Source organism: Ahaetulla prasina, chromosome 4, assembly GCF_028640845.1.
Source record: "Ahaetulla prasina isolate Xishuangbanna chromosome 4, ASM2864084v1, whole genome shotgun sequence".
Taxonomy (NCBI): Eukaryota; Metazoa; Chordata; class Lepidosauria; order Squamata; family Colubridae; genus Ahaetulla; species Ahaetulla prasina.
Window position 1 is genome coordinate 80,971,915 of NC_080542.1, and position 25,548 is coordinate 80,997,462.

Sequence of the window (25,548 nt, forward strand, 5' to 3'; positions counted from 1 at the left end):
CATTAGAAGGTCATGACATTCAAGCAGGATGGCATGCATTCCTCTGGTATGGCAGACATAAGGCACATCAAGACTTCCAAAGACATCACATATACAACAGGCATTATTGGAAATATGGAACAAAACAAAAAAAAGGAACTATAGGGAAATACCGATCTGGCTTTCCACCCTGGAAGTGGTGGTATATCCAAATCTTATCAACTAGGGAAAAATTGTGACATACAAAGATATATTAGATGAACAGGGGAGATTAAAATCGAATCTTCAGCTAAAAGAACAAGAGTTAGAATTGGAATAGTGGTCATATTTACATATTAAGTCAAGTGATATGAAAGATATAAAAATGTGGGGCATTATGTAACAATTATGTAACAATATTAGATAATTTTTTATTTGGGACAGAGAAAGTGATCTATTTGGGACAGAGAAAGTGATTAAAGCAATGTATAAATTTTTATTAGGATACAAAATGGAGGGAAGAGTGTGTTAAAGAGATGATGGTGGTATTGTTGTGGCTCTGGCCCCTGAGCTGGCCCCCGAGACTGTCCTCATGGAGGAGAGTGACTCGGAGAGTGAGGGAGAGGAGCCAGCAGGGCCTCCCTCACCAGGACCCTCCTCGCCAGCACCGCCCCAAGTTCCAGCTGCAGGCCAGGAGGAGGAGCTGACAAGGCCTCCCTCTCCCGGACCCTCCTCCTCCTTTCTGGCAATGCCCCAAGTCCCAGCTGCTGACAATCAATCCTGGATCAACCCAAGGCAGCGACGTAAAGATAAGCGTGCGCAACAGAGGAAAAGGTGTGGCAGGCTCAGAGAGTGCTGAATCACGGAGCCACACCCCATGGGGGATAAAAGCAGGTGGAGCTGCCATTGGGCTTCATGATGGACAAAAAACTACCCAGCGTGTATTGCAGTTCGGTCGATTGGGAGTTAAAGGCCTTTCTTTCCTGTAAGCTTGGCAATGGGACTGAGACACGAGTTCTTTTATCTCTGTCTGAGATTAAGACTTCAGAATGTGGCAGGCCTCTGCACGGTCGCTGCCAAGCCTTGTGCTTCCTACAGAAGAATCAGGTCTGTGTCAATAAAAGGACTGTGAAACTTGCGTTTCTCTGTGACATGGAAGGGGGGACAGAACAGGTATCAGCGAAGAACTATGGGTACAATATCAAATTGAAAAAGTGGGAAAAATTGTGGGAAAGAAACAGGAAGCTAACTTTGGCCACGTCATACAAAGAGAACCCATATAAAATGTTTTATAGTTGGCACCTAACACCAGCTAGGCTAGCCAAAATGTATAAAAATGTATCACCTAAATGCTGGAAATGTGATCAAATATCAGGTACCTATTACCATTTATGGTGGACATGTAGAAAAGCAAAAGAATATTGGCAAAGGCTCCAAATGTGGTTAGAAGAAATGATAGAATAGGATAGAATAGGATAGAAAGTGGAATTCAAACCAGAACTATTTCTATTAGGAATTATAAAAGAAGGTTTAAGTAAAGGATTAACATATCTAACATTGTATATCATAACAGCAGCAAGAAGAGTTTACCCCCAACAATGAAAGAGTGAAAACATATTGAAAGAATGGGAAATAATAAAGAAAATACTTAAATGTGCAGAATGTGATAGGCTGATGTTAGAACTGAAAAATAAAGAAAAGACAGAATACTATGAGATTTGGAATAAATTTTATCAATGGTTAGACCTAAGGAATGGAAGCTGGAACAGATAAGAACAAGGAGGTATAGATTGAAACAAGATGCAATATATGTAATATAGTATGTAAATATGTAAAAGAAGTTAAGTATGTGTATAGAATTAGTAAGTAGTAATGCATATTGAAGATATAAGACACTTAGGCTATAATTTGTATACATTTATATTTTGTATGGTGGAGATATCGCCAAAATGGTTCCACCATGTCCAACTTTTGTTTTAACAATAAAGGTTTAAAAATTAAAAAAAAGGATTTGGAGTATAAGGAAAGAAGTATAAGGAAAGAAGGACAAAAAGGAGAAAATATGATTTAGTAATTTTTTTATATTTTTTAAATTTTTAAAATAAATTTAAATTTATTTTTAATAAATTAGAAATAGAAATTTAAGAAATGTCTAGTATTGAAGAGGTGATAGGTAGGCATAAGCCTATTCTGGAAAAAGCTAGTGGAGTGAAAATCATTTTATTTTGTTGAACTTTATCCAGGCAATAGAGTGACACTTCCCTTTAAATACAGTGTTATTTTAATTATATTTTCATTTCCTTCCTTTCTTTGGGGATTCCAGTGAAATGAAACAGAAGCTTGATGAAGAGGGTAACAAGTGCAGCATCCTTTCCAAGCATGAGAGATTTAATGAGCATTGTTGCATGCGTTGCTGCTCCCCATTTAATTTTCTCATCAATACTAAACGACAGTGCCAAGACTGCAAATACAACATCTGCAAGAACTGCAGCTCTTATCAGAAGAAAGAGAAAGCGTGGCTCTGCAACATGTGTCAGCAAGCTAGGTGAGTTTTTATTGTGACATGACTTAAGCTGATGCCTTCTGACTTCTTTTTCCCCACTATTAATTCATTAAGTCAATTGTCATATGAAAGACGCATTCAGTATTCCAGAAATTTCTTATGGAGCTGTTGGTCATTGATTCTTTGGAAAATCATATAAATTCTTTGGAAGATTTTGCTTTCTTCATGAAGGAAATTGTTTATTTAATTGTGTTTTATTTTCAAGATGGTTTGATGAGATGATAACTCAGTGCCTTGACAGACTTGAACATTGGGCGGTATCTAACAAAATAAAATTCAATGGTGAAAAAAGTAAGGTTCTACATTTAGGCAAGAAAAACAAAATGCACAGGTACAGTATTTGTGGTACCTCGCTCCATAGTAGTAACTGTGAGAGGGATCTTGGGAGTCCTAGTGGACAATCACTTAAATATGAGCCAGCAATGTGCAGCAGCTGCCAAAAAAGCCAACACGGTTCTAGGCTGCATAAACAGAGGAATAGAATCAAGAGCTCATGAAGTGTTAATACCACTTTATAATGCCTTGGTAAGGCCACACTTGGGATATTGAATCCAGTTTTGGTCACCACAATGTAAAAAAGATGTGGAGACTCTAGAAAGAGTGCAGAGAAGAGCAACAAAGATGATTAGAGGATTGAAGGCTAAACCATATAAAGAACAGTTGCTGGAATTGAGTATGTCTAGTTTAATGAAATAAGGACTAAGGATGATATGGTAGCAGTGTTCCAATATCTTAGAGGCTGCCACAAAGAAGAGGGAGTCAAGTTATTCTCCAAAGCATCTGAGGGCAGGACAAGAAGCCAAGTGGAAACTAATCAAGGAGAGAAACAACCTAGAACTAAGGAGAAATTTCCTGACAGATTAGAACAATTAATCAGTGGATTTGCTTCCAGAAATTGTGAATGACTTACCTCCAGAACTTGTGAATGCTCTAACACTGGAAGTTTTTAAGAAGAGATTGGATAACCATTTGTCCGAAATGGTTTTCCGCCTAAGCAGGGGGTTGGACTAGAAGACTCCAAGGTTCCTTCCAACTGTGTTATTTTACATTCTATATTCAGTGTCATGGTTTTAGGAAATCAAAGTTTCCATAAGAGAAGGGGGCGGGGTTTGGCAACAATTATCAAGCACCAAAACATAAACAGGATAGGGAAAGGTAAATTGTCAAAATTTTCTGCTGTATATTGTTTGCATTACAAACAATATACAGTAGTAGTATAACTGGAGCTGGACACCATTTCACAGGAGCTGAACACCATTTCACAGGAGCTGATTCTTAAGGGTTTTTTGAATTTTGTGAGTTAGTTGATAGCAGAATTGAGCCCTTAGAGTGCCAGTCTGTTGTAGTGAAATTTTGAAGTAACAGTAGAGCTGGCAGAGCTTGTTTCCTTGTTGAAAAAGAAAACTAAGGGGTTTAAGGAGTTCCAGAATCACAACATAGCAGGAAATACATGAGGTCCTTGAAGTTTTCTACATAAGTAAAGAGAACAAGAAAGGAGAATAGAAAAATAATTCTAGCAGAATGGAAACATACGGTAGTGTGTAATCCAAAGAAGCAAGTGAATCAAGCAATGTTCACTCCCAGTGAAGCTCATTAATCAGTATCATCTTTCCTACTAAAAAAAGCTATCCATAGCCCTTTGATTGTTAAAATAATACTGTGAAACAATTTGAGTTCTCATAGGATGAAGTAACCCAAGAGCCCTCTTGAAAAATTGGCATGTCAGGGTACTGAGTACCCTACTGAGAAGAACCAAGGCAACTGTTTGCAGATGGGTTACATCATTGTGAGAATTGTATTATCTTTCAAATCCTATATCCATAACGTACTCCCGAGACTATTCAAATTTACTAACAATTGGTATGAATTATAAGCCCAAAAGAAACATTTGAAAAAAATTCCAGTAAATAAGGTAGGTAAAAAGGTTTTTGTATAAGTTCTTGTAATTATTAGACATGGCAAAAGAATAAAAAACAGGGTCTTGGAATCAATAACTGGCTACATAGATTGTGTCTCTGAGATTTACATTCTGCAACAATGGATAATCCTTCTTTCACAATGGAATCCTGGGAACAAATGAATTGATTGATGAATGGGAAGAAAGAGTTTGGCAGGTATCTCACCAATCTCAACTATATAGTGCTACATTTATCAGCCCTCTGAGGTAGACTAGATCAGAAAACAGATGTTACAGGATTTTATATAACTATATTGTTATAAGATATAATATCTGGATTGGAAGCCTGACAGAGTCTCTACTTTTCCTTTTATTGGAAAGAGAATGAGGGCAGAGCAATCTGAAGTTTTGTTCTCCTTCCTTTCATATTAGGTAGGCGTTTAGATGATAAATGCCACAATCCTTCCATGTTATATCCATATTCCTCTATGTATTCTGCTCTTTTTACACAATAGAGAAATGGTCATTCAAAAGAAGAAAATACTCTCCTTTTTTTAGTTGACAGACCTGAGATTTTCAGAAAGGTCACCAAATTGAATCCAGTTACTTTGATAATTTTATTTACAGATTCATATTCAATTACCTATACATTATATGTGTATAATGTGTGCATATGTATGAGTGTGTATTTTTATACTCTTAAGCATTTTTAAAGTTTTTTTTTCCTTATCATGGAATTTCAAACTCTAAATCATACCTGGTTTACAATTACAAAAGGGAAATGCAATACCATGTGAGTTTGGATGTGTTTTGGAAGGAGAGCCTCTCATATAGGATAGAAAAGAAAAGTCACAAGTAAGGATATGGAATAGCTGTCAGAATAAAGTACAATATAGTGGGGCTTGGGGCCTGTCAATGAAGGAGTAGATTTCAGCAAGCTATCAACAGAAGAACTGAAAAGGGAAGTGGATTCTGACAGCTTCTGCATTCCAGCAGAGATGTTGACAGTTTATAGACAGCCATCAACTGGTAAACAATATTCCTTGTCTCTATTCCAATGCAGCCTGAAAGCACTCCAGCAGCAGAAGAGTAGCTGATAGCAACAGAAGTCAACTAATTTCAAGATGACTAAATGGTTTAGATTTAAAGATTTAAAAATTTAAATGGTTAAAGGTTTAGTTGTAGCTCAGGTAAAGAGTGTGATGGCTCTTGAGGTTAGGACGCTGGGCTGACAATTGGCAGGCTCACGTGTGAGACCCAGTTGCTGTTGTGGGATAGGGTGAGCTCCTGTCACACATTGCAGCTCCTGTTGACCTAGCACTTTAAAAGCAGGTGACTTAGTAGAGAGGTGGGTACCATTTCAATGGGCAATTTAACAGGGACCTGAAATGAGCCCCCAATAGCAACAGTCCCATAAGCAACAGTGATGTAACTATTCAATCCTTTCAATCCAGAAGCAATTCAATGCTCCCAACATTATTGGAATAATAGTATTAGCAGTGTTAGGAGTTATTAAATGTGTTTGTCATATTTTATAAAATAAAAGGCATAATCTATGGTTGAGGTGTCACATATCAGAATATAAACATTATTGCTGTAGGCAACTTTTAATTATATTCATGTGTGGAAATCTAGAGAGATAGTCATATGAATAATTCTTTTCCACAATCTATTTGATAAACTATTTTTTCCTTTATAAAACTACCTTGAGAAAAAGCATCTTTTATATCATTTGACTAGTATGATTATTACTTTTGTCATGAACTGCTGCATCGGGAGACTGATATACAGTACATCTTGCTTTCATATTCATGGATCTGCTAATACAGGAAGGAAGAAATTGGCACTGCTGTTCAAATATTCTAAAGCACACATTTTTTTTACACCAGGGACAAGCAATGAATGAACCTCCATCATATTTCCCTAGTGGCATTAAATTGATCATAAATTGATCATATTTGAACTAGATCTAAAGAAATACGTATCTTGCTCCTTTTCAGAATGACTACAGATTATGTGTACACACATGATAAAACTCATGATAAAACTGCCTTCTTTTCCATTAGATTTCTTACTCTTCTCTCTCCCTCCATCCTTCTCACTTTAACACATGCACGCATGGGAACGTGCACGCAAACACACACACACACACACACACACACACACACACACACACATTGAAATTGTTCAATGGCCATTCAATCTAGTTTAATCTTCACTAGTATCATGATGCTTTATAGATACATTGGAACTCTGGGAATTCATAGATTCCATTCATCATCTGAGAATTTTGGGAGTTCTAATCTCATAATCTGCAAACATCAGGTTGGAGAAGATCCCTTCACACAGATTCAGAACAGTAGAAGTGAAATAGACAAACTCTTTCCATCTCTGAATAAACCATCATACTTATTGTGAAATTGAGAAAAGATCAGAAGATCTCATACCAATTTCATCATTAAGATGAAGAGTTTTTATTAATTTAGGTGTGTTGATTTCATCACTCATCTTTGCATCTTTACACCTAATTCCATGCAAGATACTACCATATATTGTATTTTAAAAAACCTGTAAATACCATTTTTATATTGAGTAAAGGAATGTCTGTTCTTGCTATTTACTTCAAAGGAGGAGCGTTAGCTAGCATTACCCTTTAAAGTCCTTCTACACAAATTTATGAGATAAGATACACAATCATACTTATTGCTTTTCCTATACAAATAACATTTGCATACTCAGAATACAGGTCTTCCATTTTGTCTCATATAATTACATGTAAGGGTATTGGAATTCTGACACCCATTCCAGTCTATATCATTTTATACAACTTCAATTATTATCATAATTAAACCTATAATGTTGTCTATATAACCATTAAAATGTATACAGCTTGAAAATTAGAACTACAGAAAAGCAAACCACAAAATAAAAATAAAATACTGTGTCTTTCACCCTACTTTCAACCAAACAGAGCCTTCCTGAAAATATTCAAAAATGCAAATTATTTTGGAAGAATCGCTACTATGATACAGTTATTTTAATAATTCTAAGGTTTCTGAAATTTCCTTTTTCCCCCCTCAGATTTCTAAGAACTCAGTCCCTGGAATGGTATTACAATAATGTGAAAAGTCGCTTCAAGCATTTTGGAAGTGCTAAAGTTCTGAAGAATTTATATAGACACCATCGCTTGGAAACTGGAACTTGCTGTGACATACTAGGTAGAGAGAAAAATAACAGATAAGAATTTCTCTACCATGAATACTCATACAAATGTGGAACAAAAAATTTACCTATGGTGCAGTGATTTATGTATTATTATTGCATCTCCGGAAAAAGAGAGAGCCAAGCATTGTATATGAAGAGGTTGACATTTTGTGACATCATGCAAATAACATTGCTCTGGAAGTGCAAGATATAGGTAGCAATAGTACATAGAATTATATAACGCTTCACAGTGTTTTACAACCCTCTCTAAGCAGTTTACAGAGTTGGCATATTGCCCCCAACAATCTGGGTCTCATTTTACCAACCTCGGAAGGATGGAAGGCTTCACCAACCTTGAGTCTGGTGAGATTTGAACTGCCAAATTGCAGTCAGCTGGGCAGTCAGCAGAAGTAGTCCACAGTACTGCATTCTAATCACTACGCCACTTCAGCTCTCCTCAACTTACATCTACAATTGAACCCAAAATTTATGTTACTAAGTGAGGCATTTGTTAAATGTTTTGCCCCCTTTTATGACTTTTATTGCCATAGTTGTTAAGTGAAATATTGCAGTTGTTAAATTAGTAACATAGTTGTTGAATCTGGCTTCCCCATTGACTTTGCTTGTCAGAACATTGCAAAAAGTAATCACATGACCCCTGGACACTGCAATTATTATAAATATGAGTCAGTTTCCAAGCCACCTGAATTTTGTTCATGTGACCATGGGGATGTTGCAATGCTTGTAAGTGTGAAAAACAGTCATAAATCACTTTTTTTCAGTGCCATGGTAACTTTTGTAAATTGAGGACTACCTGGAAAATAAATGCAGAAACTTGTGTTCAGTTCTTGGAGGTGCCTTGTTTTTAAACATCAATTAATACTTTATAATTCTAATTTTAAAATATTTTAGTTAGGGTACAGATTATAATTCTGTAAGTATAGTCACAGACATATAAATATACAGAGTATATGTAGATACGTATTCACTGGCATAAATTAATGGCTATACATAATAGAACATACATTATTTTCTTAATCACAAACAGTTCTTGGAATTTCTCACTTGTAATATTTTGTTTTTATTGAGTTTTTTCCCATTTATAGAAGTCAAATGTGCAATAATTTGTATTGGCAGACTTCACAAATGGTTGCAATTCAGCCACTGTCAGTCACAATGATTTGGGTAAAGAACTGTAAGTCAGAAAATGTCTCATTGGCCATTTTAAGAAACAAGGGAGAAGGAAAAATAAACCAAGAGCGAAACAAGATTGCATTTTGGTTGCAAAATGTATTTTCCTTTTTCATCAAATATGTTGGAGACATTTAGTAATTCAGTTTATGTGCCCATGAAGCATGACCTTTTTATCCTTTCAGACAAGGCTTCATTTACTTTTCTGAGTTGTATGAGAGAGTTTCTTTTTTATTACCAACCATGATCTGTTTCTTTTTTAATTCTTCCCAGAGCAACATAATAATAATGTCTACTTCTTCCATATGAGTGGAATAAGAGTGATTAAACATCTCGTTTTGCATGAAATTATGACCTTTATAATTCATTAAGTCAAGCATTTTTGTGCAATCCCTTTTTCTTACATTCATATTCTATCTTTTACTTCAGTCAACAATATTTAAATCATTGATGGACCCAATGTTGAGATTTGTCTTTATTCATGAATATGATGTATTTCTCAAGAAATCACAGGGATTTATACCTTTTTCTTGAAGGTGGGTTTAATGCTGTCCCTTTAGGTAATATTGGTATTACATCAGGCATTCCTAAACAAATGTTTTCTGTGTGTATTAGCATTCATTTTCCAGAATTGCCAGGCAATCATATTAGCTACCATGTTTCCCCAAAAATAAAACAGATAATCTTTTAAACCCCGAAATAAGGGTTTGGGCTTATTATCGGGGATCATATTATTTTGAGGGTGGAAGAGGCGGCGAATGTTGGACTGGATGTTCCCTTGTCGCTGCTGCCTCCCCTCCCTGTTCTTTGTGCTGGCTGAGTGACTGGCCACTGCTGCCCTGACATGTCCCACCACCACTGCTGCCTCATGGAGCAGGATTCTGCAAGGCTTGTTGTGCCATTGCATGCATGAACTGCAGTTTCAAAACACCAGCAAAGCTTGCGCCGGTATGTCGAACCTCGCAGCAGTGCTGCCATTTGTGCGTGCAATGGCACAAGCCTTGCAGAGTCCTGCTCCATGAGGCAGCAGAGGCGGTATGATGAGTCTCACAAAGACTTATTTCTGACAGGTGGGGTGGGGGAGAAATGAGATGCGTGGAGCGAGATGAGGCTCCCCTTGCTGTCTCTTCTTCCCCATCTCGCTGGGCATGGCAGGACTCCTGCCCCTTGCTTAGCCATCCACCCCTTTAGAGATGCAATTTGGGGGTGGCAAGTGGGGTGGCTGAGAAGCAGGACATACGTCTTACATTTCAAGCTCCAAGGCGTTCCTTGCCATTGTGTCCAGGAAAACACATTGTAAAAAAACCCCTTCTCACACATTCAATCAAACTTCTCGAACTTGTGAGAAGTTTTCTTTTACAATGTGTTTCCCTGGACACAATGGCGAGGAATGCCATGGATCTGGAAAGGTAAGATGCACATCCCACTTCTCGCCCACTTGCCACTTCCAAATTGCATCCCTAAGGGAGTGGGTGACTAACAAGGTGCAGGAGCCCTGCCATGCCTGGTGAGGGGAGGGAGAAGAGATGGCAAGGGGCTCCATGCATCTCACTTCTCCTCGCCCCACCTGTCAGAAATGAATCTTTGTGAGACTCATCACGCCGCCAGTGCCACCTTGTGGAGCAGAACTCTGCAAGGCTTTTACCATTGCACACACAAATGGCAGCACTGCCATGAGATTTGACATACTGGTCCAGCCATAAGCGGCAGGACACCAGCTGTGCCACTATGATAAAGTTTGTGGCAGTGCTGCAGTTCGGGCGTGCAATGGCACAACAAGCCTTGCAGAGTCCTGCTCCATGAGGCGGAGGCGGCAGCAGGATACATTAGGGCAGTGGTGGCCAGCCGCTTGGCTGGTGCGAAGAACAGGGATGGGAAGGCATGTTCCTCCCCTTTCTCCCCCTCCGGCCTCGCCTACTCAATTCGTGTTGTTTGCACGGCAAGCTACCAGAGGAAATGGTGGGACCACCTGTGCATGCATGCAAGTAGTTGGGGGGGGGAGCTATTTGGGGAGTGCTTGCACTGAAAAGCCTCATTATTATCCGGAGAGGTCTTAGTTTCAGGGAAACACAGTAGAAATTGTAGGAGGTTAAATGCAACACATGTGGTTTGGTGGTGTGGTAATTACAGGCCAGTTCTAAAGAGAATCCTTCTATCTAGATGTTATATATTGATAAATTGGAAAGTATTTTTTCTTTTCTTTTCCAGAAGCAGGACATTTTTATGAAGGAACCACAGTAAATGAAGAAAGCAAATGTAACAGTGATTCGTTTTTTTACAAACAGACAGAGGGTAATGATGTTTAAATTTTACTGCTATTTTTAACTGTAAAGAAAATATTTGAATTGTAGTGAAATAACATGGGATTAATATATATCATTAGTGACAATAACTTAAAATATATTTATATTCTAGTACAAATTTTTCTTTTCATCATATCTCACTTTTTTTCCTATGAAAACATAGTAAGTTTTGTACACTGAATAAGAATAGATGTCAATGCCGAACTGAATCTGCTAGAGACCATTTTCCTGGTACATAGTTGCCACATTTATGGGAATGGGGAGTGGGGAATGAATTGCTACCCTGTTTCCCCCAAAATAAGACATCCCCTGATAATAAGCCTAATCGGGCTTTTGAGCACATGGCAATAAGGCCAAGCATTTATTTCAGGGTTCAAAAAAATATAAGAGAGGGTCTTATTTTTGGGGAAACATGGCAGACACAATATTGAACTTTCTCCTGAGAACCAAGGTCATCTCCCAGGTATAGAGGGAAAAGGAGAAGAGTGCTTGAGGATCCCCGCCAATTTATCTGATTGGCCAATGTGACCAGTGACACTGGGGGGAAGGGGTGATTACTGATTTTAATTATGCTGAAAGAAATATTCAGGGTTGGTTTTCAACCAAGTATGCCAATATGATTTAGCCAATAAAGAAGTTGTTTGAGGGAGCATCTGGCCTCAGAGTCCTGGTTTGCTCGGGTTCATTACCTTGGCATTAAACCAAGTCTGCTAAATTCTCCCCTGAAGAAAGGACAGTCCCTGGGGTCCTGAGTGCTGGCAGCAGCTCTGGGAAGATGGAGAAGACTCAGGAAAGATTTTGAGATGGAAAAGAAGGGAGAGACTGTGGCCAACCCCAGGGAAGTCCCAGCAGGGATTGTAGTGCCAGTTGGTCAGGTGGGGGATGGAGTGTCCACCCCAACCACTAGACCACAGGTCTGAGTGGAGCAGATGGAACAGCAAGCAGTTTGAGAGGATGCCATAGCCACAGTGGACCCCTACTATGCGGAAGGAGAGCTGGTTCATAGAAGGATCCCGAAAGCTACTGAAGTGGAATTCCCCTTGAGGTGCCCCCAGCTGCCAACTGACTTATTTCCGAAATGGAAAGCAAAGAGGGCAGTGGAATGAGATGACCAGAGGAAATGGAAACACCTGGCTGCCCTTCATAACCCATCAGTCGAACAGCTGAGGATGAAATTTGACCGCATGGAAATCCAAGGTGTGGAGCTGATGCACTGCCCTGGAGCACTGACGGTGCCCACAACCTGTTTGTTCCCACTGGCCTCAACTCTGCAAAGCCCAAGTCTGACCCTGATGGCAACAAGCCCTCCTCCTGGGCCAGCAAGAATGGTGAGCCCAGTTCCAAGACACAGTCCCCTGCAACAGCAAGGAATGATGAACCCTAGCCCAAGGCAGAGTCCTCCTCCTCAACAGCAGCAGAGAGCCACGGGGCCCAGTCATGGGCCCACCTGGGTGGTTGGGTTATCCACCGTGGCCCTATTAACCAATGTAGGGGTAGTTCCCTGGCCCATGGGCACCTTCCCCCTCCTCCATCACCTGTGGATCTGCCACAGATGAAAGCCACATTTGACAGGGATCCAGAGAAATTGGCATTCTTTCTTAACAACATTCTTTCTTTCTTACCCACGGCACGACTGAAGAACTGGTCGCGGCCTGGGAACAGGCCGCGGCTGGGGCTTTGGACCGTGTCGTGCCTTTGCGGCCTCTGACCCGGCGCAGATCTCGATTAGCTCCTTGGTTCTCACGCTGATGATACTCAGCTGTACTTTTCCACCCCAGGCCACCCCAGCGAAGCTGTCGAAGTGCCGTTGTTTGGAGGCCGTACGGGTCTGGATGCGGAGAAACAGACTCAGACTCAATCCATCCAAGACGGAGTGGCTGTGGATGCCGGCATCCCGGTACAGTCAGCTGCAACCGCGGCTGACTGTTGGGGGCGAGTCACTGGCCCCAACGGAAAGGGTGCGCAACTTGGGCGTTCTCCTGGATGGACGGCTGTCGTTTGAAGATCACTTGACGGCCGTCTCCAGGAGAGCTTTTTACCAGGTCCGCCTGGTCCGCCAGTTGCACCCCTTTCTTGACCGGGATGCCTTATGCACGGTCACTCATGCTCTCGTCACTTCTCGACTGGATTATTGCAATGCTCTCTACATGGGGCTACCTTTGAAGTGTACCCGGAGACTGCAGTTAGTCCAGAATGCAGCTGCGCGGGTGATTGAGGGAGCACCGCGTTGCTCCCGGGTAACACCACTCCTGCACAGTCTGCACTGGCTACCTGTGGTCTTCCGGGTGCGCTTCAAGGTTTTGGTTACCACCTTCAAAGCGCTCCATGGCTTAGGGCCCGGGTACTTACGGGGCCGCCTGCTGTTTCCACATGCCTCCCACCGACCCGTACGCCTCACAGAGAGGGTCTTCAGGGTGCCGTCCGCCAAGCAGTGTCGGCCGGCGGCCCCCAGGGGAAGGTCCTTCTCTGTGGCAGCACCTACTCTCTGGAACGAACTTCCCCCCGGTCTACGCCAATTGCCTGACCTTCGGACCTTCCGCCGGGAACTGAAAACTTATTTATTTATACAAGCAGGACTGGCCTGACTTTTTAAATTCTAAATTTAAATTTTAAACTTTTAATGGTAATTTTATTGGGTATTTTTATGGTCAATCGACGGTTTTAATTTGGCCTTTTATTGAATAAGCTTTTTAATGGTTATTTTAATATGTATATTAATTGTTTTAAATGAAGGCTGTACACCGCCCTGAGTCCTTCGGGAGAAGGGCGGTATAGAAGTTTGATAAATAAATAAATAAACAAGATGTGGGCCCACCTGGACCATTACGCCCCAGGCTATCCATCGGAGATGGCGATGGTGAATGCTGTGGCCGCAAATGTGGAGGGGGAGTGACTATTTTCCACAATGAGGATGCATCAGAACTGGGGAATGTGAACGTTTTCCTGGAGAAACTGAGGGCCAGATTCGGAGATGAATCCCAAGCCCTACAGGCTGAAACAGAGATCTGAGAAGTGAAGCAAAGGAGCCAACCAGCAAAGGAATATGTCTGACAATTCCACAGAGTGGCTGGAAAATTGAGACATTGGCCAGACTGATTGTTGGTCTACCACTGCAAAGAGGGGCTCAACCGGGAGCTGCTCTAGGCCTGCATGTACTGAGGAATCCCTGAATGGACCCAGGACTAGCATTAGATAGCAATTGTGCTGGACCCTGAGCTGAAACAGTGTAAAAGGAAGGGAGCATCTGAGGTGAAGCAAAACAGAGCCAGGAGAGGCGCCAGTTCAGATGATGAACAACCGCACCGATGGCCATGGGATCCCCTCCTGTCATGCCCCGAACACCCATCAAGTGCTTCAGGTGTGGCCAGCAGGGCTACTGGGCAGCCGAGTGCTTAGTACCCGCATCCCAACCAAAGAGTAATCCACCAACCACAACCAAGCCAAAGAAACTGCAGAGGAGGGGCCAAGTAAAACTTAACCTGACAAGCCGTAGAAGTCACCTCTCCCTTAAGCGAGGAAAAGGGAACTGGCTGAGAAAGGCCAACAACCCATGCCCCCGATAGCAAGGACAAAGGCGAATGTGACCTGATGGTAATTGAGGCCACCCTTCCCTTTGCCATCCCTGCAAAAATCGTGGTGCCCAAGTCAGGGGTACAGAGAGAGGTGGATGCCCTGATAGATTCAGGCTGCACTCCTTGCCTAATCAGCCTGCCAAAGGTGCTAAGCTTGGGAATCTGAGCATGGAAACTGCCCCGGGCCATGAGATTTGAACAGGTTGATGGGTCACTGATAGGAGAGTCCCTTGAAACGCATTTAACTGAGACAGTGCGGCTAGAGATGGGCATACACTGGGCGATCCCCCAAAACAATCCCAGGGGAGGGACTGCCCAGCAAGCCCCTATCCAAAAGAACAAAGAGTGACTAAAGGCAACATCAGAAACCCCACTGGGCACTCAGCCAATCCCCAGGGAATACCGGGACCTGGCAGATGTGTTTAGTGAAAGGGAATGTTATGTGCTTCCCACCCCGTCCCACCCCACTGCTCCACTGACTGTGCAACTGAGATATTACCAGGAGCAAAGCTCCCCAAACCCAAAATGTACTCCATGACTCCAAGGGAGATGAAGAAACTGAGGGAGTACATAATACATAGACCTAGTCAGGGGATTCATCTAACCTGCCAAGTCCTGCATAGCAGCTCCAGTACTGTTTAAAGAAAAGAAAGATGGAATAGAATAGAATAGAATAGAATAGAATAGAATAGAATAGAATAGAATAGAATAGAATAGAATAGAATAGAATAGAACAGAACAGAACAGAACAGAACAGAACAGAACAGAACAGAATTTTATTTATTGACCAAGTGTGATTGGACACACAAGGAATTTGTCTTGGTGCATATGCTCTCAGTGTACATAAAAGAAAAGATACATTCATCAAGGTACAACATTTACAACACAAGTGATGGTCATAGGGTACAGTTTAACCCTTAATGATACAACACTTAATGTTAATCATAGGGTACAAATAAGCAATCAGGAAACAATATCAATATAAATCATAAGGATTACCAGCAACAAAGTTACAGTACAAAACTTAGCAAAACTTAGAAAAAAAAATCCTATCAGTTATAGAACAAAGCTTCACCAATCTGATAAAACAAATTACAACACAAAAAAATGATTTCTTGACTGATCTAAATCTCTTCCCAACTCATCTACCTTTACATAATACTGATCCTTCAACCCTACCTAAACAACAATTTACTACTGACCAACTAATTAGAGATGCCTTAGAGAGCGGCCAAAAAATAAATAATGCAATATTATTTGGTCTAGATAACACAAATGAATCCGATATCACCAAAATTCAAAACTTACCGTATATACTCGAGTATAAGCCGAGTTTTTCAGCACGTTTTTTGTGCTGAAAAACGTCCCCTCGGCTTATACTCGAGTATATACGGCTTATACTCGAGGTTTTTTTTTTCTTCTTTTTTTCACATTATACCGGATGGCGCAAACTTGGCGGGCTTTTGCATTAGCGCGGGGAAGCCCTGCCGGTGCAGTGAGAGGGCGGGGCGGGGGAGCCGCCAGCCTTCTCGGCTGAGGGAGGGAGGGTTTCCCCGACTGGTAGCTGCCTCATTTCCCACCCTCGGCTTATACTCAAGTCCCCAGTTTACCCCAGTTTTTTGGGGTAAAATTGGGGACCTCGGCTTATACTCGGATCGGCTTATATTCGAGTATATACGGTAATTGGAAATTATAATTCATCATCCATCTCCCCAAATGAAATTATTTCAGTCTCCAGAGATGGTCCTGAATATAAAAACAGTGATGGATCAATAGCACCAAGATTCTGCAGAGTCATCTGCATAAACAAGAACAGCAAACGTAAGTTCATATATACCATCAACTCTATTGCTAAATCTAATCCTGCCTACAGTAAACTTAGATCACGCCCTGATCTATCTTTCCTGCAGCGGATACGTTCTCGTGAACTCCGCACTGAGCTTAAACGAAGACAAGATAATGGTGAATCAAACCTATATATTGATTACCGTGCCAATTGCATTAAAATTAAATCCTTCAATCAAAAATTCACCACCAAACCCCCATCACCCATAACATCCAACCAGCCATCCCAACGACCAATCAAGTACCCATCAGCCAACCATCCATCGAAACTGTCATTCAATCAGCCATCGAACAAACCATTCAACCAGCCATCCGTACAGCTATCCAACAAACTATTCAACCAGCCATCCGTTCATCCATCCAACCAACCTTCCAACCAGCCTTTCAACCATCCATCCAACAAACCTTATCAACGAACAGTCTAGTACCCAACATCCAAGCACTCACTACCCAAAACTTCCATCCACCCATCCAACCTCCAATACAACCACCAGTTATACATATCCTCAACCAACTAACATTCAAAACTAGGTATGCACGCCTCTTACCTCTTTAACACCTCTTTCTACAGATTTTAAATGTAAATTGATGAATGCAAGAAGTATTCTTAACAAATTACCTGAATTTATCCTCCTGCTAAACAGTGGTACATTTGATATTATATTTATTTGCGAAACATGGCTAATCTCTTCCATCCCTGATTCCATCATTTTAAACAAAGAATATCAAGTTCACCGTTCAGATCGTGAAAACCGAAGAGGTGGTGGAGTGGCTATTTTCTATAAAAGTCACTTAATCTAAAAACATACAAGTTGCCCACAAACTTTCTCTTCCTGAAACTATTGTATGTGATCTATCATCTAATACCGCACTTGATTCATTCTATGCTACAGAGCCCCCGACTACGATATTACTCATGCTAATATTTTAACCTCATTACTAACTTGGGCTGCCTCTTGCCCATATCCACTCATCTTCCTGGGTGACCTAAATTTACCTCTCATCAACTGGATAACTAACGAAAGTACAACTGATCCAATCCACACAACAATATACAACGCTGTTACTAACCTAGGTCTTGAACAACTTGTAACCAATAATACAAGACTAAACAACTGCCTTGACCTCATCTTCTGCAACAATAACAATACCATTTATGGACTACAAATAAGAGAACCCTTTTCCAACAGTGATCATTGCATGATTGACTTCCATCTTAATATACGTTGTGACTTAAACCATCATATCAATAGCATTCCCATTTACAACTTCAAAAAAGCCAATTATGACTCTATAAACAATGATCTTTCATTTCTAGACTGGCAAAATCTGTTCTCAACCTGTATAACTGCTGAAGACCACTATAGAGTTTTCCTACTCGAAATCAACAGAGTCATCGAACTATACGTACCACTAACTACCATCAAGATTAGGAAAAGCAAACTACCCATATCAATAAAAAAGCTTCAATCTAAAAAAAGATCCCTCTGGAAAAGAAACAAAAAGGGCTATGTAGCTAATTTTAAAAAACGCTACAGAACTATATGCAACCAAATAAAAACTGAATGCACAAATTACCACACCAAGCAAGAAAAAGATCTTCTGCGCACAAATTCCAGTCGTGCCTTCTATAATTTTGTCAACAACAAGCTTAAAAACTCTAGACGCATGCCACCTCTAAAAGATCCTGATGGCAATGAATACAATGATGAAGAATCTAGAGCAAACCTCTTTAATAAATTCTTTGCATCAGTTTTTGTCAACAGTGATGGCACTCATCCAACATTCCAAATTTGTACAATCAATGAGCATGACAACTTAACAATTGTTGATTTTACAGAAGAAAATGTTGGTAAAGCTCTAAGTAAATTGAAGCCATCTCTATCCATTGGACCTGATGGTCTTTGTGCTTACTTTTTTAAAAAACTCTCTAGTAATCTAGCAGAACCCCTAAGTATAATCTTTAATATAGCCTTTAGAACCAGTTCCCTTCCCAGTCTCTGGTCGCTAGCCACAGTCATTCCAGTTTTCAAAAAAGGCGACCCCAGCTTAGTTGATAATTATAGACCTATCTCCCTATGTTGCGTCGCCTGCAAGGTTATGGAATCCATCATCAACCAATCCATTACCTTACACTTAGAAATGCACAACCTTCTCTCAAATAAACAATTTGGCTTCAGGAAAAATTATCATGCAATCTACAACTTCTCTACTGTAAAAACCTATGGACTACTAATCTTGATCTAGGTAAATCAATAGATGCAATATACATAGACTTCTGCAAAGCTTTTGACTCAGTAGTACATGATAAACTTCTCCTAAAATTAAAATCCTATGGCATTTCAGGACCCTTACACCACTGGATATCTGCTTTTTTGTCAAACAGACAACAAATAGTTAAAATTGGTAATGCTCTTTCAAATCCTGTTCCTGTCAAGAGTGGTGTTCCTCAAGGCAGCGTTCTTGGACCTACTCTCTTTATAATATACATAAATGATCTTTGTATTGATATTTCAAGTAACTGTGTTCTCTTTGCTGATGATGTCAAACTTTTCAACACCACTGACAATGCATCCACAATTCAAAAGGACCTTGATCATCTATCTGCCTGGTCTAAAATTTGGCAACTACAAATTTCAACCAGTAAATGCTCAGTCTTGCACATTGGAAGAAAGAACCCAATCACAAAGTACATGCTTGATGGACATTGCCTCGCAGATGACCCCCACCCTGTCAAAGACCTTGGAGTTTTTACATCTAACGATTTAAGTTCCAAAGCCCACTGCAACTACATAGCTAAGAAGGCTCTAAGAGTTGTCAACTTAATTTTACGTAGCTTCTTTTCAAAAAACACCATGCTACTGACCAGAGCATATAAAACATTTGTTAGGCCAATTCTTGATTACTGCTCTCCTGTCTGGAACCCTTACCATATATCTGACATCAACACAGTTGAGCGTGTCCAAAGGTATTTTACGAGAAGAATTCTCCATTCCTCTGAAACTAATAAAATACCTTATTCCACCAGACTTGATATCTTGGGTCTAGAAAACTTGGAACTTCGTCGCCTTCGACTGGATCTGGGTTTAGCATATAAAATCATCCGTTGTAATGTCCTTCCTGTCAATGACTTTTTTAGTTTCAATAACAATATCACAAGAGCTACAAACAGATTCAAACTCAATGTCAACCGTTCCAGTTTAGATTGCAAAAAACACGATTTCTGTAACAGAATTGTATATACTTGGAATGCATTACCTGACTCAGTGGTTTATTCTCATAACCCCAAAGGTTTCACTCAAAAACTGTCCACGGTTGACCTCACCACTTTCCTAAGAGGACTCTAAAGGGGCGTGCATAAGAGCACAAACGTGCCTACCATTCCTGTCCTACTGTTTCTTTCCCTATGTATATATACGTTTTTAGTACCTCATTTCTCCTCATATATACGTTCATATATTTATAACCCTTTATGCAACGCTTGTATATATATATTGTTATGACAAATAAATAAATAAATAAATTAATAAATTAATAACCTAATGCCCCTTTCTTGAGGGGAGTAAAGTGCCATTTCAGGTCTGGACTGATCACAAAAATCTGGAGGCATTTAGAACCCCTTGGAAACTTTTGTCCAAACAAGTCTAATGGGCATAGTACTTTAACTTTCGATTTCACACTAAGGTACATCCCTGGGGGAAATTTCCTAGCAAACACCCTGTCCCAAATGCTGCAGTACAAGAACAACAGGGAAGAAGTAATCAACATCATTATCCCCCTCATACAAAAGGCAGCACAAGCCACTACAAAACAACAAACCCGGAAAGTGTCAGAACAGCCGGGGTGGGGGAGAGTTCACCAGGAACTTAAAGTTGAGTTAAAATCTGACCTCTGGCTGAAGGACAACTGCCAGCTCCTAACTCTCAGAGGGGAACTGATATGGAAGGGGTCTAAGTTGTACATCCCCAGCACCCTCTGGATTCAAGTGCTACAAAAAAGCCATGATGCTAACCATTTTAAACAAGCCAGATTCCTAAAAATATGGCACCTGACCAGGAGACAATTCTTATGGCTGGGAATGAAAAAAGACATTGAGAGCTACATAAAAAGCTGTGCCATATGCATGGCCATGAAAAAGAGGCAAGTGGCCAAGCTGTCACAACCCTGGGAAGAGATCACAATGGACTTTATAGTAGCACTCCTGGAAAGAGGGAAGGACACCATAATTTGGATTGTAATTGCCCTTTTTTTCCAAACAGGCTCATTTTTTAGCATGCTCTGGTCTCCTCTCTTTCAGAAACTGGCCAAACTGTTCCTGAAACATATCTACTGGCTACATGGAGTTCCAAGGCGAATCATTTCAGATCGAGCAGTCCAGTTCATAGCAAAATTTTGGAGGGAGTTTGTAAGATTGATTGGGTCCTCCTAAGGACTTAGCTCAGCTTTTCATCTGAGAACAAATGGGGCGGTGGGATGTGCTAACGCAATGATAAAGCAGTATTTGAGGTGTTATGTTAACACCAGCAAGCTAACTGAGCAGACCTATTGCCTTTTGTTGAAGTGGCATATAATAATGCAGTTCACAGCAGCACAGGACTCACTCCCTTTAAGGTAGCTATGGGTAGAGTTCGTTCCCATGCCAGAGCTTCCCCAAGAACCCCCCTTCCCAGTCAGCTTAACAGAATGGGTGGGCTCACTACAAAGCACTTGGGGAAATGTGAAGAAGGCACTAGCCAAAGCTGCAGTAACACAAAAGGAACAGGCAGATAAGAGATGTTCCCCCCAAAGACTGTTTCACATAGGAGAGAAACTTTACGTCTCCACCAAGTACTTAAAATTGAAATTGCCATGTGAGAAGACTGGGTCCCAAATTTATAGGACTTTTCCCCATCATAAAAATCATCAACCCGGTCACTAAAACTAAAACTTCCATGCCTGTTAGGGAGAGTGCATCCCCTTTTCCTCAGTAGCTTATTGAAATCAGTAATGAGATCAGCACCCTGGCCAGCCGAACAAGGTACTCTGCATCCGATCATGGTGGAAGGGGAACCCCATTATGAAGTGAAAAAAAATCTTAGACTCTAGATGGAAAGGCCACTTCCTTATCAGAAGTTATCTGGGTGAAGGGTAAGGACATGAAGGCAGAAAGGTTAATTAGAAAATTCCATGAAAAGAACACCCACAAACTGAAGGAAGAACTTGTGGATGGGAGGGGTGGATAGAAGCAAGACTAAAGTTTATATCAATGTTTTCCAGATGTTCCTTGCCCACTAGGGGGAGCTGACTGTCAACACTGCTAGAAGCCATTTTCCTGGTTCATCATTGCCAGACTGTATGGGAAGGGGGGAGATTGGAATGCATTGCTAGAGACAACATTGAACTTTCTTATGAGAACCTCCCAGGTGATGGAGAGAGAAGGAAAAAAGTGCCTGAGGAGCTCGCCAATTTATCTGATTGGCCAACGTGACCAGTGACACTGAGGGGAAATGGTGCTTACTGATTTTAATTATGCTGATACCACAAGAAAGATTCAGAGTTGGTTTTCAACCAAGTGTGCCAATATGGTTTATCCAATAAAGAAGTTGTTTGAGGGAGCATCTGGCCTCAGAGTCCTGATTTGCTTGGGTTTGTTAGTCGGAACCTTGACATTAGATTTGTGTACCCTCTAGAATCTTTTCTATCCTGCTCTACAGAGTAGAGAGTTGGTCTCTAACAGAAAGCTACCTGAAGAAACAAGAAGCATTTGAAATGTGGATTTACAGACGGCTGTTATGTATAAGCTAGGTTTACAAAATCAGAAATGAGGAGGTGATAGGCCCCCTGGGAAAGCCAAGGGAAATAATCAAAACCATTAAAAAACGAAAGTTGGAATATTTTGGACATGTGATGCGACACCCTGAAAAATACGGCATGCTTCACTTAATCCTCCAAGGAAAGATTGAAGGCAAACAAGGTCCAGGCAGAAGAAGTACTTGACTTCAAAATCTAAGGGACTGGTTTGAGCAAAACTCAGCAGCACTTTTTCATGCGACTGCTGATAAAAATAGAATCACCAACATGATCGCCGATGTCCAATGACAGATGTGGCACAAGAAGAAGAACCCACTAGAATGAATGACGTATGTTGCAAGTGCTATTTATAGCATTCAACATTTTTGAATGAACATTGAAAACATTTTTGATGGATGAAATTTGCTTTACTGAGCTTCTGATATAATTGTTTTTAATAGCAATATATTCACACACTATTTTGTAATCTAATTAGCCATCTAATTATAACTAAAAGGGTTTCTATATTTGTTTTTGTTAAAAATAAAAAGATTTTCTTTGGGCACAAACTATCATGATTGACTTTCTACATAGCCCCACTTACAACCAGACAACTGTAACAGAAAGAGGGGACAGAAGACATTGGAATGCAAGGGAGGTTTGGGAGGGAATTTTGGGGTGCGCTGACTGGAAGCCTGAGATAGACCCGACACCTCTAGGTCACTCAGCTGAGGAAGTCCGAGGCACACAGATTGCTCCCAAAATATAGAGCAAATGAATGGGAGATCCAGAGGGAAAAGGGAGAGTTTTCCTATGTGGTTTTCGAGTGAATCATTAGAACTGGCTTTTCTACTTCTGTAACCACATGGAATCTTCAGTAAAGTTATACTCTTGGTTAAAAATAATGTCCCTTGCTATCTAACCTAGTGGGACAGTTGACATTCACTGGCTAGAAGAAATATTGTATAATACTAAAAACTTTACCTGGTTTGCAGCAATGAATTGTTGATGGGAGGATCCTTTTTTTGGGAAAGCAGTTGTGGGCTTCATTTCTATTTCAATTATCTTTTCCCTTGTATAAATGTCATGAGTATTTTTTACCTTTCTTGCTTAGGACATAGCATGTTAAGCACTGTTGCTGTAGCCTTACATGTTGCAGAAGAAGTAATAGAAGAAGCTATTTCAAAGGCAGGGACATACAGTGACAGCTTGGTAAGAAAGATCTTTTTTTGATTTAATTAAAAAAAAGTATTCTTTCTAGTAGTGGACATTTCTTGCTCAATTAGAAAAGGCAGTAAATTTACAGGCCAATATTACTACAGTTTATTCTATTCCATTATTTTATTCTACTCCTTTTCATTTTTAATTATTTTTATATTTATCGTATTAATCATTCATATACTATTTTCCTCCTCCTCTTTATTATCACAGCAGCAATATTTATTTTTCTGCATTCTTTCTCTAAAGTATCCACAAGTAAAAACAGGCAATATATTATCCATTCTACAAGACCAGAAACATACAGAAATCAAAAGTAAATTTTATTTTTAAAAATAATTGTTATTCGTGAAATATTTGATTGAACAGATATGTGTTCAATCATCATTAAAGAAGACATCAGGAAGACCAGCTGGAGTTTCCTTGGTAGAGTGTTCAATAATTAGTACATAAGCGGAGTCTTCCCATATAATGTATAATTCAAAAACAAATCAAAAGGTTATCACGTTCAACTTTTATGTATGCATTTATACACAAATGTATATACATGCATACCCTATCTCCTGCCAATGTGGCCATAGACAGGTAGACAAATTCTGGAATTTTTCAGACTGATATACACATACACCAGAGGTGGGATTCAGCAGGTTCTGGCCAGTTCTGGAGAACCGGTAGCGGAAATTTTGAATAGTTTGGAGAACCGGTAGTAAAAATTCTGACTGCTCCTCCCCCTTCTATTCTCTGCCTCCTAAGTCCCAGCTGATTGGGAGGAAAACGGGATTTTGCAGTAACCTTCCCCTGGATTGGAGAGGGAATAGAGATTTTACAGTATCCTTCCCCTACCACGTCAACCAAGCCACATTCACCAACCATGCCACATGCACCACACCTACAGAACTGGTAGTAAACAATTTTGAAACCCACCACTGACATACACATACAAACACTGAACAATTAAGCAGATCCCTTGTATTTATGTGGGTAATTGATTAATTTTGCAAAATGGGATTTGTTTATAGTATTTTTAAACCATTATGCACATTTTAAAATTTGAAATTTCTGAGTATTAATACTTACCTACATATCTTTTTGAGGACAAACAGTATGAAGCTTGTTATTTGCAAGATCATAAAGAAGATCTGATAGAAGAGCTTGCTACCAACATTGTCCAGAAGGTATGACACAAGGGTTGTATTATTTTAGATAAATTTATCATTAAGAATAATAATGTATAAGTCTTTTTAATATTAATTTGCATTTTACATAATTTATTACAAATTGTAAGATCACAATATTTTAATCACATTTCCTAGTATGAATACAGCAATAGAGAGAGATAAGAAGTAGGAGAGAGGTAGAAAAAAGGGAGAAGGAGAGAGAGAGAAAGAAGAAAGGGAGAGGAAAGGAAGAAATGGAGGGGAAATAAGAGTAGGGGACAAAGTAAGATAGGGAGGAAGAAAGGAGGAGGGGGAAAGGAAGGGGATGTAGAGAAGGAGTAGGAGAGGAAAGAAGAAAGTAGGAAGGTTAAAAGAAGGAAGGGAGAGGAGAAGAAAGGGAAGAAAGATTGCTGTAAAATGTAAAAGATGAAATGGAAGAAAGACAACCCCAAACACGTTTGAATACATCAGGATAAAAATTGAATTAGCTAAAAAATAATACAAGAGAATATATGTTAGTAAAAATGCAGAAATATAAACCTGAGGGCGAAAGAAGATGTGGTTTATATAAATGAGCATAGAAACATTAAGACTGTGATTAAAAGATGGTAAAAGAATATTTTGGCAGAAATTGTAACTGAGTAAAATGTATTTGGATATGTTAAGTTAAGGTGTATAAGATATGGTATGGCCAATACTCTGTTCATAAACTGGAGAGGAGGACTCAATAAAAATTGGTTTTAAAAAAAGAAGAATAGAAAAGAATAGAATAGAATTTTTATTGGCCAAGTGTGATTGGACACACAAGGAATTTGTCTTGGTGCATATGCTCTCAGTATACATAAAAGAAAAGATACCTTCATCAAGGTAC

General features: G+C 40.0%; 1 protein-coding gene across 14 annotated transcripts in view; it reads left to right on the plus strand.

The window, feature by feature from the left end:
* The window catches only part of MYRIP (myosin VIIA and Rab interacting protein), a 288,867-nt gene that overhangs the window by 155,873 nt on the left and 107,446 nt on the right, over positions 1-25,548 (plus strand). For 12 of the 14 annotated variants that reach the window (XM_058184056.1, XM_058184053.1, XM_058184060.1 and 9 more), the window contains exons 3-7: positions 2,282-2,503; positions 7,500-7,636; positions 11,022-11,105; positions 23,417-23,514; positions 24,615-24,695. In XM_058184056.1, the coding sequence (XP_058040039.1) occupies positions 2,282-2,503; positions 7,500-7,636; positions 11,022-11,105; positions 23,417-23,514; positions 24,615-24,695 (622 nt within the window). Of the gene's footprint in view, positions 1-2,281; positions 2,504-7,499; positions 7,637-9,245; positions 9,350-11,021; positions 11,106-23,416; positions 23,515-24,614; positions 24,696-25,548 lie in introns of those variants that run through there. The other 2 variants (XM_058184059.1, XM_058184067.1) reach the window with 2 other exon arrangements.